Source organism: Malaclemys terrapin, chromosome 2 (genome assembly GCF_027887155.1).
Source record: "Malaclemys terrapin pileata isolate rMalTer1 chromosome 2, rMalTer1.hap1, whole genome shotgun sequence".
NCBI classification, from domain to species: Eukaryota; Metazoa; Chordata; order Testudines; family Emydidae; genus Malaclemys; species Malaclemys terrapin.
In genome coordinates this window covers 137,146,451-137,162,346 of record NC_071506.1, presented here as the reverse complement: position 1 = coordinate 137,162,346, position 15,896 = coordinate 137,146,451, and the positions used below count along the sequence as shown (strand labels likewise).

At 44.9% G+C, this 15,896-nt stretch overlaps 1 protein-coding gene across 1 annotated transcript in view; it reads left to right on the top strand.

Moving 5' to 3' along the window:
• RASSF2 (Ras association domain family member 2) overlaps nucleotides 1–7,934 on the top strand; it is a 38,350-nt gene extending 30,416 nt beyond the window's left edge. The window contains exons 9-11 of the mRNA XM_054017870.1: nucleotides 421–542; nucleotides 5,154–5,251; nucleotides 7,786–7,934. Of these exons, the coding sequence (XP_053873845.1) occupies nucleotides 421–542; nucleotides 5,154–5,251; nucleotides 7,786–7,855 (290 nt within the window). The 3' untranslated portion in view covers nucleotides 7,856–7,934. The remainder of the gene's footprint in view (nucleotides 1–420; nucleotides 543–5,153; nucleotides 5,252–7,785) is intronic.
• Nucleotides 7,935–15,896: the final 7,962 nt, after the last annotated feature.

Genomic DNA, 15,896 nt, shown 5'->3' with positions numbered 1-15,896 from the left:
GTTTTAGAACAAGCTATGTAAAAAGCACTAGCAAAGGCAGTACAAACTAAAATTTCATACAGACAATGACTTGTTTGTACTGCTCTATAGACTATACACTGCAATGTAAGTACAATATTTATATTCCAATTGATTTATTTTATAATTGTATGGTAAAAATGAGAGAGTCAGCCATTTTTCAGTAATAGTGCGCTCTGACCGTTTGTGTACTTATGTCTGATTTTTGTAAGCAAATTGTTTTTAAGTGAGGTGAAACTTGGGGATCCGCAAGACAAATCAGACTCCTGAAAGGGGTACAGTCGTTTGGAAAGGTTGGGAGCCACTGCTTTAAGGGATACTGTTTTTAATCTTGGCAGTATCTTCTGCTTTGTCTGTATGGTCTGTTTTCTAATTACTGTCCTGGGGGGGGACCCGTTGCAGAAAAACAGAAATTGAAGGCTACAGATTATCCACTGATTGCCCGCATTCTGCAAGGGCCGTGTGAACAGGTCTCCAAGGTCTTCCTGATGGAGAAGGACCAAGTTGAAGAAGTCACCTATGATGTGAGTGTCTTTGAGTGGAGCACCTTAGACTGTTAAGCTCTAAGAGCTTGTGTGACGATACAGAACTATTTTGCTGACTCACCCTGGAGGCAGGTTAAATGCATCTCATAATAGCCAGCTCAGGAATATAAAAAACAGGGTGTCTCTCTGAAAGAAGAGGGAGAGGCAGGGAAAAGATGTAAAACAGCTAGTTTGAGTGAGAAGGCTTATGTTCCCAAGTACAGTCTTGCTTCGGGGCTATGCTATTTAAATAAGTGGGTGTGGGAATATTCGTATATATTGTCATTGTATGCATGTGCTGTGTTAGGAGTAGAGTGGCAATCCTCCCACTGCGGGCACTTAACCAGGTGAACTGGCTAGCATTGCAATTAAGCCATACTTGTAGCATGAGTGCAAATGCTAAAAGCGCATAACTTGTTCAGCGGAAAATGCAGAGCCAGTGTTCAGCTGTGCTTGAAGTTCGCCATCTCTCTTCCCTCTAGCATGCGTGCCTGCAATTTTCATGCTGCTACCTCTGGATTGGAACATGGTGTTACTCTTAGGAGGAAATAGAGGACCCCATAATCTATAACTGAGAGTGGGGGGGAGGGGATTAGGAAAGCAGAAAGTTATTACCAACTGGAATCTGGCCAAGATGCTACATAAAGTGCTCTTGCGAAAAGCGCTGTGAGATCTCAAGTGTTCTGGCCCTGTTTTGAATTTTGGCACTGATGAGATAGGACAGGGAAATAATGCTCTTGCATTATTAGGAGAAAAGATCACTTCCTGCTTGGCTCAACAAACATTGAACGCATTGCTAATAAGTCTATGGAGAAGACCCATAGAATTTTAAAACTAAAGTATGCTAATAGCTTATAGCCGGGGGATAGTTTGCAAGATGGCTTTAAAAATGCAACAGAGAATCTTTCTTTATGGGAATATCTAGGGTTTCTTTAAGAGTAACTGCTGTTCAACCTTATTGTCAGTTTCAATTGTGGGATGAGCTTAAGGGACCCAAATATGATGGTAGTTGGGTGTTGTAGGGTAAAACTTTAATTTGGGGACTCTTTCAGTGGGTGTGACATTTCCCGGGTTGCCCAGGGCTGTGAGACACCTCACTATCACCTGCCCTTAGCTTGAGGGAGCCTTGTCTGGGCCTGCTCCCCAACTCCACCAGCCTCTGCAACACAAGCAGTCCTCTCTAAGCCTCCGCAGTCCTAGCTTGCGCTCTCTCTACGGGGTAGCGATGGGCACACTCCAACCGCCCAGCCGTGAAAGCATCTCCCTGGAGCATCCAGCCCCTGGTCTGCTGAACATTTGCAGTATTTCCAGAGTTCCGAAGAAGCAGTAACCCCCATCTTACCAGTTTCACCTCCGAGCACCACTCTGCGTTACTGACAGCACTTAGATATGTTGGTAGTGAAAACCGGTACAAGTCAGAGTAACAAAACTTACGAATTCAAGTGGAAGTGTTGGAATCAAATGGTTACCTATAAATAAAATCATAACATGCATTCTAGAGCCTGGACTTAATTAACAAGATACTCTCATGTCTAAAGCATTGCTTGCCAGTGCTATGCAGCCAGGGGTAGCTGTGATCTTTCATTGTGAAGTGGACAATATGCCGTACAAGTAGTGTTACCGTCTGTTACCATCTGGCCGGTATTTGACCGACATGGCTGTGGTGTGTGTGTGTGTGGTTTTTTTTTTTTTTTTTTTTTTTTATGGATTTGCCAGTTGCTATGAAAATAATTTAATCTGCCAGGGCTTTTTTTTTTTTTTTTTTTTTTATTTTTTACATGGATATAAAAATTTGCATTATTATCACAATACACTGGGATAGCTAATGTTAAGTGTCTGTGTCCAGCTAAAGATGCTGCAGTGTCCCCTATTCCGCGATAACAGATCAAAACTGTTGATAATACAGCAGCTGTCTGCCCACCAACATGCAAGCGCACCGTGCATGTGCAGGAGAGAGGGTTTGAGTCCCACAGGAGTGAGGAGATGAGATATTCTCAGTCTTATCTATATATAATGTCTCTCTAGATACTATAAGTGGCTGTTGGGGAACCGGGGGTGTGTGTGGAGTTGCCTTGTGGCTGGGGAGGCAGTGGGCTTGCCTTTGTGTGTGGGGTGCCATTTTTTTTGCATTTCAAAAGTGGTAACCCTGAGTACACCTAGGACCAGACAGGGAGATAGCATGTTCCTTTTAGGCAGGAAGTAGATGCTTATCTCCTCGTGACCTTACGAGCATAATTTTTAGCATAGATGCATAACTTCTTAAATATCTTTCTTGCGCACATTTGTAAGGATTATAATGAGCGGCGGGCTACCGGCTCTTGGTAGAGACATCACATGACACCTTTTGGTGAACTCTACTACATGTCCATAGGGATCCCTGTGAAATGATGCACCCTGAGTGTCCGCAGCCAGTTGGCATCAAGAGGCCCATAGGTCATAGTGTGTCTTGGGAGATTAAATCCAATTAGGTGGTTCTGAAAATTTTACCTTAAGTCCCTTTTAAGATCCATTTTGAAGATTCAGCCTTCATCTCTCTCTCTCGGCCTTTTTTGATAAGGGGTGAAGTTACAATTCCCAAATAGTAGCCAAACCTGATTAATCTATATTCGTCGCTGTAGTGGATGATGGCTGAGTCCATGAAGAAGGTTTACCAAGTTGAGTTCCCTTATCAACACCCCATCTCTACAGTACCCAACTCCTTAGTGATTGGGTTGTAGGGCTGGTTGGGAATGTTTTGAGGAAGCGTTTTTTGTCCCAAAGTGCAGATTCATCGGAATTCAAAACTGTTCATGGGAAAGGGTCAATTTTTTTGATAAATTTTCCACTTGGAAAAATTTTTGAAAAGTTTTGAAATTACTGAAATTTCTCATTTTGACATTTTTTCAAATGAAAAAGCTGTTTTTTAATTCAGAAGACTTTTTGTTTAAAAAATTGACTTAAATAGTAATAAAAATATTATAAAAATATATAAGTTGAAAACTAAACATTTTGAAATGTAACTTTTTGACCTGATCGCAGAGTTTTTGGGTGTCTTTTTTTTTTATTTTTTTTATTGGTTTTGGTTTTTAATTTTTCATTCATGAACATTTTTGAGACTTGAACTTCTTATCCCTGTTCAGGATGGGAACATTTCGGGATGGTAAAAACAGGCACTCTTTGGATTAATAAATCACCTGGATCTGCCTGGCTATGCCACTGACTTCTGTCACTTACCCTAGTTTTATAGTATCAAGAGCCAGATCATGTGATCAGATTTTAGCTCTTCCACATTTGATCAACAATCATTACAACCTCTCATTTCTAACATGTCCCTTGACATAATCCATTGTTTCAAAGGAGAGAAATTAATGCTCATAGCCAATAGCTATTTTCTGCCATCTGGTGGATAATAGAGTGTAATCCTATTGCAACTGGATTCCCTGTTTGTCCTCACATTTAATTTCAGCAAACAAGACAGAAAGTCAGCAGAGTTCAGGATACAGTGTTCTATATCAATTGATGGAACTTAACAGGTTTCACTCCCTCAGTAGACACACATACACTAGGATCTGTGCACATGTACTCGAGAGAGGTTGGAGTTCACTCCAGAATTGAGACCAGCTTGTACAGCCAAAATTATTATTGGAGGTCTCTTCATTAACTGATTTATAGTGATTTGTATTAGCAGAAAGTAAGTGGTATGGATATAAAAGATATTTTCATTTAGAGTTACTGGGATCTATTCTACTCTTTTACACCAGTGTAATCCTGGAGTAACTTGTCTGACTTCAGTGAAGTTACACTGGTGTAACAAACCAGAATACTGGCTCCTATGGTTCAGAAAAACCAGGAATTTCTGTTTTTGCCTTTTGCTTCAGTAATGGTTGAATAAACGTATTGAATCATCTTGTTTAAGGAAGCTGCCATTGTTTGTCTAGATTTCCTCTTGCATCATACTATAGGATCATTCTAGTCTTGAAATATTTTGTGGCCAATTGCAAAGACCTTTCAGTGAGGTGTTCCCAAATATCAACATTTTCCCAACACTGGTGTTGCTGCCTTTTTTGCAAATGCGCAAACAGCTACTGCATTGAGTTACATTGTATAGAATGGAAGGAAACTTGCATCACAAGGCAGCATCCTGTGAAAAGAGAACAGTTAAACCGGTGAGCAGCGGTTTATAAGAAGAAGCTATAGACTCACTGGCCTGTGGTGCCTGGATGTAATAGAGGGCAAGCGGTGTTTTGCCTAAGCAGTTACACTGGGGGCTTGTGATTTGCTCTCTTCGGGTGGGGCTTTTGGATGTCACTGGAAGTGTGATCTATTGTAAAGCCGGTCACTCCCTATGCATAGGGCCAGCACAATGGTTATATGCCACTTAAGCCCTGCTTTTTGAGGGTTTAAGTGATAGACTTGTGCTGGCTCTCTTTGCATCAGGGGGCGGGGGGGACTTCACCATCCATACCTCAGTTTATCAACCTTGTACTGGGGGAATGCTGCCCCCGGTGGCGGTGGGGGGGGCAGGATGGTAGGAGGTTTAAATGCCCATAAAGCACTTTCAGATCTGCCGATGACAGGAATTTGTTTGGTAGTGCTCCGTCCATTGTGTTCTTATTTTTCCTTTCAACGCAGGTTGCTCAGTACATCAAATTTGAAATGCCAGTTCTTAAAAGCTTCATCCAGAAGCTCCAAGAAGAAGAAGACCGTGAAGTGAAGAAACTTATGCACAAGTAGGTGCTTCCTTCTCAAGTTAAAATAGTCCTGTGGGCTTCTTCCACAAATGCCTGAGGCCAAGATTTGTCACAAGCAGGTGCTTAAAGATATCGTGACATTAGGAGCCTGTGGGTTGTCAGGCTTGGTTGTTGGAGCATGGGTCAGAGTCAGACACCAGAAGTCAAGCGGAAGGTCGGAATCGGGATTCTAATTGGAAATTGTAGCCATAGTCGGGAGACGAGCCAAGGAACGGAGCCGGGGTGCGAAGCAGGGAACAAGAGCACAGTCTGTGAAGCGACAGGCCAGGCAGTGTCAAATTGGACAGACAACTTCCTGAAACTTCAGCTATGCTTAAATAGCATGCCTGGACCAATCCGAGGTCATGAGGGGTGCTGCCAGTTGGGTCTTCCGTGGGTGGACTTCCTGTGGTGTTTAGTCTCCCAAGATTTGCAGTGTGTTGATCATGGCTGTGCTGTGGCTGCTGGATGGTAGAGCAGAAGCATCAGTAGCCCAGACCCGGGGTTTAGTCCTCTGGATCCGTATACCTAAATCCATACTTGTGCACCTAAATAAGTGGCCCGATGTGCAGAGGTTCTGAACTGCTTTCATCTCCCTTTCAATTTAAAGGGAGTTACTGGTCGGTGAGTTCTTGGGGAGGGAAAAGGCGAGTCACACATCCCGGTGCCTATCCGGGCATAGCTGCCTAAAGTTAGGCACCTGCTTTCGAAAAGCTTGGTCCCCGCCCCCCCCCAATATTCAACCTTCTCTGTGCAATTCTGTGGGGAAGCAGAAGATGCTGATATTGCATATAGCCCATTCTTGAATTGTGGCAACAGGGGCTTCCTGGCAATGGGACCCATTTTAATAATGATGCTGATAAATGGTTTTGACGATATTCTGCACCTTTTTCTTATCCCAGTGCTCCTCAGCTATTAGCGGGGATTGCTTTACCCCACTTCAGATGCAGCCACTGCTGGGCTGGAATGCAGAGACAGGATACCAGAGTAGATGGTCTGTTCCAATGTAGCATTTCCTCTGTCTTTATAATGAATTATTTCACAGCGCCTCCAAGTGTGCCGGGTGCTTCAGAGAGCTGACAATGTGATTGTCTGTCTATCCTCAGTGGATAGAACACGCCAGTTCAGTTGGTTTCAGACTTCAAACACGCTACCTTTTTAGCTGCTGTCTTGGGGCAAATCTACACATTGGCGCAGCTGCATTGACTTAAACAGTAGTGTAGACCAGCCTGAAGTGTGTCTAGGAAGGTGAATTCTAGGTTATTCTTTGTGTCCTTTGACATCCCAGCAGTGCTGCTAGTTCTCTTGTGGGGACCCAACCAGTGTCAAACCCCTGGCAGCATGAACTTGTGAACTGTGAGGCGTGAAGGTACAATTGTTCCCTGGCTGAGAACCTGTCCCGTGATGACTTGCAGTGGGAATGGTTCACTGCTATTCCTGCAGAGAAATTGACAGAGATGAAAATGCTCCATTTCTGGAAATATTTCAACTAGAGGCATCATTTGTACATGTCCACATAAAGAATGCAGGGTGGGTGTAGGAGGAAGCGTTCTTTCTTCTATTTTCATAATGTGGCTAAATGTGCTGGCTAATTCATGTGTTTAAAAAGTCCCTGGCAAGCTCAACCTTCCTTGTATCCAGTGGTTAAACAGATGGGAGCTTGGGAGAGGTCTGTCTGATTAGACATAGAGCTTGGGACAAGGTTTGTTGTGAAGCTCAAAGCAGGCTTGTCTGAGGTTCCCAAACTCTTGGTTTGAGCATTGGTCTGCTGAGCCCATAGTTGTGAGTTCAATTCTTGAGAGGGCCATTTGTGGATTTGGGGTAAAGATCTGTCTGGGGATTGGTCCTGCTTTGAGCAGGGGGTTGGACTAGATGACCTCCTGAGGTCCCTTCCAACCCTGATATTCTATGATTCTATGAAGTTTGGGCTGACATATGGCTTCATATTGCTTTGGTTTGTGGCTCTGGCTACCTCAGAGGCCTGTGCCTCTCCTCACGCTTAGCAGACAATTGAGAATATCTTGGGCTGTTGGCCCATAGATTTACAAGAACATGAGAACGGCCATATTGGGTGAGACCATTGGTCCATCTAGTCCAGTGTCCTGTCTTCCAACAGTGGCCAATGCCAGGTGCCCCAGAGGGAATGAACAGAACAGGTAATCATCAAGTGATTCATCCCCTGTCACCCGTTCCCAGTTTCTGGCAAACAGAGACTAGGGACACCATCCCTGTCCATCCAAGCTAATAGCCATTGATGGACCTATCCTCCATGAATTTATCTAGTTCTTTTTTTAACATCCTGCTCACAACTATACAAAGACTGTGACCGGGTTAGAGGTAGAAGGCCCTTGACTCATGGAAATTGGCTCCTCCACTCCCTTGCCCGGTCAGAGTCTAAGTTCAAAGACCTTCAGGGCCTATTGTGAAGTTCATATGAGTGAGGAGTTATAGTATTATTGGCAATTTGTCAAGGTACCTAGATTTTTGGGGCTCGGCTCTAACAAGGCTCTTCCTTTCTTCCTTCCTTCCTCTAGATACACAGTCCTCCGGTTAATGATAGAACGAAGACTAGAAGAGATTTCCGAGAGCCCGGCAATGATCTGAAGTTCTCCTCAGCGCTGTGCTTCAGCCTTGTATCGGCGATCGGTCTCTCTAAGAATCCCTGTTTACATGAAGAACAGAATGAAAAGAAGATGCACTCCATCCTGGGAACCAAACCTGAATGCAAAACCCTGTGGAGATTGAATGTGTGTCCTGTACCTGCTCAGCAGACATGGATGTGTGAGAGTCAATGGACTCCTTCTGCAGAAGGAAAATCTTCCATTAATTTTCTTTTTCCCCCTCTCAAAGGAAATGATTTACAGAATGCAAGCCCAGCACTCACAAAGAGGAGAGTTAACCTTGCTGGCCTGGGATATGCCCACCAAGGCTGGTGTGGCATGCCTGTGCGCCTTGACCTGCAGTGTCTGTACTGAAGAAGCAGTTGCATTGAGAGGAGTGGATCATGCTCCTTTGCGTCTCGCCTACTGCCTTTCTGAGATGCTTATCCATGCTTGAGTGCTGATGTTACTGTACATCTGTTCTCATGTCTGTACGCAAAGGAGAGAACAAAACTCTTGCTCACTAAAGCTAGTAAACCAGCTTCTGCCGTGCCCGCACACTTAGAAAATACTAGTCCGGATAAATGCTCCAGACCAATCCCAGTACTGGTAGCCACTTTGCTGCAATAACTTCTGCCAACTTCCGTTCGTGCCAGAATGTTGTGCGTTATGAAGTGTGTTTTGATGGCAAGATATATGTTATGTGTAGCTTTTTTCCCATACAGGACAGTCCTCTTTGTTCTTTGTTTTTCCTGTTCAGAGGGTTCTCAGAGTGCAGCCACAAAAGATATACTTTTTCCCCCCGCTGCATGGTACGGGTGGGAGATCCATCTTGTTGTCGCCTGGTGCTCGACCCTTCCTGCCTCGTTCTGCCCCTATTGCTTCCCTGACTGATGCTTGGTGCCTCGCTTTCATGTGTGGGGTCACCAAAAGTATGTCTGCACTGCAGCTAGAGGTGTCATTCCCAGCTCGGGGAGATGTACATGTGCTAGATTTGATTGAGCTAGCATGCCAAAAGTAGCAGCAGAGGTAGCAGGCCATGCTAGCCACCTGAGTACAATCCCATCCAAGACCCTAGGTAAGGACTCGGTTCTGCTAGCTCGTGCCACCGCTTGTACCACTGTAGCTGCACCATTCTATTTAGTGCACTAGCTTGATCAGAGCTAGCGTGTGTACATCTGCCTGAGCTGGAAATCAGTGTATATCTTCCCAAAGTGAGGAGGAGACGGAAGAATAGCATGAGCAGGAAGTGAAGCCCCCAGAGGGCTTGTGGGAGACAGACAGCAGCTGGAAAGGAAGAGATGCACCTGCCTAGGTTGGGAGCCTTGACAGCTGTATCCTCCAACATAAATGCTGGCACGAGATCTCTTGGGAGGACTGACGAGGTGGGGGCAGATGTTCCGGAAGTTGTTATAATTATAACCATCACCTGTTGGTGCTTTGGGCAGCTCTGTCCTTGAAAGCTTGGAGTCTGTGGGTCGTGGTGTGGAGTTAGACCAGGGCAGCTTCTGGGGGTGGGGGCAGAGGAGTGTTAAGTGACTGGTTTCTAGAATGAGGCTTGTGGGCCTGATCCTGCAAGGTGCAAAGTTCTCTCAACATGTGATAGGCCTGATTCTCCCCTCTCTGGTGTAAATCAGGAGTAACTCTGAAGTCAGTGGAGCCCTGCTTCAGTAGCCGTTGGTTGGTAGATTTGGTGTATGGGTGGTGTTGGTGGCCTGTGATATATAGAATATAGAGGATTTGGTGGTCCCATCTGCCCTTAAACTCGATGACTCTGTGACCAGCCTAAAAAATGGTATCAAGAGGCGAATGGAATCAAGACGGGTGCGTTGCTGAGCTAGGACAGGCTGTCAAAGTCAACAGGGACTGGGAGTGTCCATGAGATACTCACTCACGTGGTTGTCACAAGGAATAAAGGGAGCCAAGATGTGGCAGTTCCATGTAGCTTGACATCAAATATTATCTAGATTCTGATGCATCTGCCAGAGGAATGTTTTGAGATGGGGGGGGGGGGGGGTAGAGAACAATTTTTTTTTTTTCCCCCAAAAGTGCCTCAGAGACTTTGGAGCTTCTGGAAAATTTGCCTCAGAACCTTGATTTGTCCACACCTGTGATTAAAGACTCTTGATCCATAAACCCTTCCTCAAGCAAGGGAAACCGACTCCCACCAGCGTACTGTCTTTACCTAGAGTTATACCGAGCGATTCCTCAGTTGCAGAACATGAGTTGGGTTGGGGCTGTTGATTGGAGAGTGGCTAGTTGTCAGTGGATTTTTAATCTCTGCAAGCAACAACATCATCACCATTAGCTTCACACTCCAGCTAGTTTGACAGGGACAACGTGGAAGTAGCCCTTCAACTCCTGGTGTCTTAAATTCAGCTGACTGTCTCTAAGTAGTGTTTACCGTCTCCACTGTGTGTGTGTTTTGTGTGGGTTTTTTTGTATGATGGGTGTAAACCACAATGGAGCTTGTAAGGCTCCCAGGTTAGTTGTAAGTGGTATCCTTCCATTTGGCTCAACAGCTAGAACTGCTTCCTAAAGACTAGCAGGCCCTTGGTTCAAAGCCTAGCTGGGATGACATGGGACACTTATTCTCTGAATCCAACCCAAATTTGATCTTCAGTCCTTCATATCTGCATTGGCAGAGCCCATAACAGGAAAGCCTGCTTGTAAATGATGGCCTCAAAGATTAATCTAATGCTGGTTTTCAGTGAACAGAGAAACTGGCAGTGGGGTTAGCAGACTTCCAAGCATGCTCTAAATTAACTAAGTCTCTGTTTTCCTTGATTGGCTTAGGACCAGAGCTCTATGGGGCCTTTATTTCCTTTAAGATGTGCAGTATATTGCTAGCATTTCTCAGATGAAAGTCGAGCCCTAAGGTGTTCAGTTGTCCCTAGATGCCCTGGGGAAATAGCTTCCAGCAGGTCAGTTGTAGAGGATGACATTGCTTCTGATACTGCTAAGGAGAACGGGTTTGGTTTCGTTTTAAATGGGACTTGGATACAATGGTGTCTGTCTCTTTACTTTCTTTGCTCTTGGGGTTCATGGCTGTGGTGTGATCTGTATAACGTGGTTCACTCCTGTCTCTCTTGGCTCCTGTAACGCCCTCAAGAGGGTCACACAAGGAATAGGAGCCAAGCCGAGTTTCCAGATGGGCGACAGGAGCGTCTCCATCGCGCAGGCTCTGCGTTGCTGTGACGAGCTGCCTGCTGGTGGCTTTACACTGTGTGTCTTAATATAGAATAGGTTTCAATCTGTGGGCAAATAGTGTTTTAATATTTTAGAGCTTCTGTAGCAGAAAGTGCTCAATCTATGTAAAGCGTGTAACAAAACCAGAGAGAGAGAGAGAGAAGGGGAGTGGATGTCCCAGAGCACTGGGATAAGGAGCCTTTCATCCCTGCACTGCTGTTTTGTTTTTTGTTTTCTAATTTTTTCTGAAAACTTTCACAGAAAAGTCTGGTTTGTTTTTGTTTTTACTTACTTCTTGCAATTCCCCCCGTCCCGTTCTTTAAGCAGGTCTAGTTAGCTCAGATCTAAGTCAGGATGGAAGCTTTTGTACGCTGATGGCTGTTGAGTGGCCCGATGGGAGAGGAATGCGTTGTGATTTTCCTAGCGAACTGGTGCTGATGGCAGGAAACCCAACGCCAGAGTGGGTGCTAATGACCCTCTCTTGCTGGGGGACTCAGCAGAGAAGCTAAGGGCAGGTCTTCACTACGGGGGGGGGGGGGGGTGTCGATTTAAGATACGCAAATTCCGTAGCTGAATTCGACCTGTCGGAGCCGACTTACCCCGCTGTGAGGATGGTGGCAAAATCGACCTCTGCGGCTCCCCGTCGACGGCGCTTACTCCCATCTCTGCTGGTGGAGTAAGAGCGTCGATTCGGGGATCGATTGTCGTGTCCCGACGAGACGCGATAATTCGATCCCCGAGAGATCGATTTCTACCCGCCAATTCAGGCAGGTAGTGTAGACCTAGCCTAAGTGCTGTCAGGCCCCAGAGCCAGAACCCTGTTCCCTTGCTCGGAAGAGGGCAGCCCGGAGGGCATGGTTTTGAGGCATGTAGCCACGGCAGCCTTGGGGAAGCTTATACTGCCCCTGTTTAAGCCGTGTCTGTTTAACCAGTCTCCAGGGCTGTCACATGGGCGGTGGTTCAGCAAAACATTTAAGCATGTGCGTGAGGTAGGGTGACCAGATAGCAAGCATGAAAAATCAGGATGGGGGTAATAGGCACCTGTACAAGACACAGCCCCAAATATCAGGACTGTCCCTATAAAATCGGGACATCTGGTCACCCTAGCTTGAGGCTCACTTACCTCAACCTTCAAAGTTAAACCCATGCTTTGCTGAACTGAGGCCTCTAGCATTTTTTACCAGGGCTCAGTTCACACATGCAGTGTTAAGAGGCAACCTTGCCCACCCCCACCCCCTCACATAATTAAAGGCGCAAAACAGTAACATGCAACAAAATGACTTGATTAAATAAAAGCACATTTCTATTGTAATAATTAAAAAGGGAGGGGAGACTTTTTAGGTTGGTTTCAATGACTTTGGAAATAAATATTCACCTTCGATTGCATAGTCTTTGCTGAAAATAAAAGAAGCTGCAGTTGAGTGTCCATTGAGCTTTTTATGGGAGAACTGCCTATTTGTGTGGTTTTCTTCTTTTCCACTTGTATCTGGCTGTGTAACCCTTCTTTTTTCCCCCTCCCCCGCTTCTCATTTGCACTAGTTCTATTGTGAAATGAAAAAAAAAAAAATGATGTGAATCTCTCTGATCTACACAACATGCCAAATATTGCCCAGGGAAATAGTTTCCAAGAACGAGTTTCTCTTGGAAGACATTGTTATAAAGAAACTCAAGCCAGCACAATGACCGTATGAAGAGTTGCAACTTGAGGTTCCGCTCAGCGTGGTTTCGGGAAGTTACTCCACACCTGTTTCGGGATCATGTAGCACAGAACCAACTATTTGTGAATTTGTTGGTGTCTCTTTTTTTTAGTTTTTTGAGTCAGCGTATACATTTTTTGGTTAATGAATTAGTCTAGGCTAACTTTGCCCTTGTGTATAAGGTGAAGAGAGATCTTTGTAAGACCTTTTGTTAATGTCTGTCTAGATTAGGGGCTTGCACTAAGGCATATTTCTCTATTTTTAGACACGTGGCCATAGTGCCCAGTGGTGCTTACCCCACTGCAACTTTTTCTAGTACCAGCACCATTTTGCGCTGCCGCAGTGTTTTGGGGGTGCAAATTTCCCTAACTTAGACTGGCCCTTACATTGCTCCTCATTGAAGGCAATGGGAGTCTTTTCAAGGCCTTCAGTGTACACAGGTTCCGACTCTGATCGCCATTGTGAACATGGATGCTGGGCTTCTCCTGCTTCCTTGCCAGAAAAACTGAAGAGCTCCAGTTCTTCATTGCCCTGCACCTCACGTGGTTGCTCTCCCCAGCACGGTCCTGACATGGCGTGGGGAAATAAATTCTGATCACCAAGATCTGTTTGCAAAAGGGGAACGAATGGGCAATAGTGCATCCTTGTTACTAAGAGAATGAGCAGCAATTGGGATTATGCCAGTGACAGATGTGTAGCGACCGGGGCAATGCTGGAACCATTTTCCCAACCCTCTCTGAGCTTTAGAAATTCATATAAACGTGAACCCAGATCCAAATCTAAAACCACTACTGGGTTTGCCCCCACGTCCCTAGTTGAGCTGCAGTTTATGAGCCTCAATTACCACCTGTAATATCTGCTTGATCATTGACATAAGTAGAACATCTGTGTAAATCTCTCTCATTCTGGAGCTAAACAAGCAATATCTCTTTGTATGTCGTTAACGCTAACTAAAACTTTCGTGGCGATTTTCTTCCTTTTGAGTTTTTGTAGTGTAACTTTGTAGGCTTTTTTTAAATGGTACCTTTTTTTTTTTACACAGATCTGTCTAGCATTTGTGTTACTGAAAGTATTGTAAAGTGACAAATGCTTTTTATGTATTTTGATCATGACTTTGACAATGCCTCATTTGTTAACGAGAAAAGCTTATGTAACAATTCAATACGTTATCAAAGCACACGAGTTAGATCCTTTTTTGTTTTTTAAATAAAGCACTTTGCGGATAGAAATGCTACTGAGATTGCTGAGTTTGTGTGTATTTGTTTTCTTAGAGCTGATGGTGAAGAGGAGACAAGACTAAGTTGAATAAGCAAGTGTTAAAGCAGGGGAAAGGTTTCACAGGGTGAGAATAACTCCAGTTTGGAGTTCCAGTGGCACTTCCTTACACCAGCTAACCATCTGGTGCATTATGCCTCAATTGGGCTCATGAGGGTTGCATCCCCAAAATTTCCCCACTGGCACACACCAAAAGCCCATTTCATAGTGACATACAGCACTTTATCTTAATTGTCTCTTGTTGGCCTTTTGGCTATCTAGCCTGATAGCCTATCTGTCTCACTCCTCAGTGTTGGACTCTTCAGATGTTTATCTTCCAGATGGCAAAATTCATCCCTTTGTAGAGGTGGCAGCAGAATATCGGTGCATCACTTAAGTCCCACTTTAAAACTTATTTTTGAGGTCTTATCTGAGACTACGCCCTTTAGTGGGGCTGCATTTTCTCCATGGAGGACTGAACTGTGCTGTGTGGTATCAAGTGGGGGGAAATTCCTTCCTGACCCCGATATCCGTTTATGCCCTGAAGCATGAGGCTTGGTCTTCTGGGGGAAGGTTATCCTGCTTAGTGTCTCTGCAGATGCTGCTGTTATCATATACAAGTTTTAACCTGTTAAATGGACATCTTCCTCCATAACCTTGTCCAGCACCTGTGTGGTGGATTCCATCCTCTTCCCAGTGGCTAAGCATCTGCACTGAAATCTGCCTGTCTGACACCACCTCTTTGGAAAGTAAGGCTGCATCCTGCAAAGCCAACCTGCAACCCCTCATGTGAAGGCCACAAGTGAATGACTGAAGCCCTAGCAGAGCCGTCTGCAGAGAGTTTCTAATAGTGACCATTCCAAAGAGAGCACGTGGCTTTAACATGTTCCTCATTGGGCAGGATGTGATGAGTGATGTCAGCTCCATTTGTTAGTCATAGTTAGCTGATGGGGAATCCTAATCCTGTAGAGTAGCTGATGCTTTATCACCAGCACACATGCAGAATGCGGCACTTTGGAAGTCCACCCTCAGCAGATTATTTCCCTGCAGGGAATCAAGCTGTCTCTTACTGCCCCAGCAACAAGTAAGTGAAGCCATTTTCTTTGATCTGACATGTATTTTTCACATGCTCCTGGTTTGATTGCATTTCCTGGATTGCCTCCTTTTACATACCGGAAGGTCTAAGTCTTGGTTAAAAGAACAGGAGTACTTGTGGCACCTTAGACTAACAAATTTATTTGAGCATAAGGTGCCAGAAGTACGCCTCGTTCTTTTTGCTGATACAGACTAACACAGCTGCCACTCTGAAATAAGTCTTGGTTATTGTTCTTGTCTTGCAACCTGGTGGGCAGACATGCTAACCTGTTTGTATCTATTACTTCCTAAGCATTCAAAGTAAAGAGCATGTGAAGGAAAGATTGCAGCAGATGATTGGGTTTAAATGCCTTCCAATAGCAGAAATAAAGGGGACTGGGTGGGGAAGGATAGAATTGAGGAACTATGCTGGTGGGGTCCCTAGAAACAGCAGAGAGAGGGTAGGTAAAGTGAGGAGTGCAAAGCCGTAGCATCCCAAGATTCGTCTATAGGAACACAGGCAACTCGGCCTGGATCCTATGATGTGAAGAATACAGAGCCCTGCTCTGACTTGGATACACTTGAGTGTTTTCTCATGAGATGAGCCACTCACCTTTATCCTGTATGCTCAGTGTCTGAAATGACGTCTGGCATGGGGAGTCAGCAGTAGATGGGAAATAAACCATTTGCCTTAATGTCGGCATTGTTTGTCCAAGAACTGCATCTGTTGTTTACTGCAATTCTGTTCAGATGCTATGGGGATGGGCATGGCACAAACCCCCAGTTGGACCCTCTGCTGAGCTAGATCTGTAAGCGCAGGTTGACAGGCAC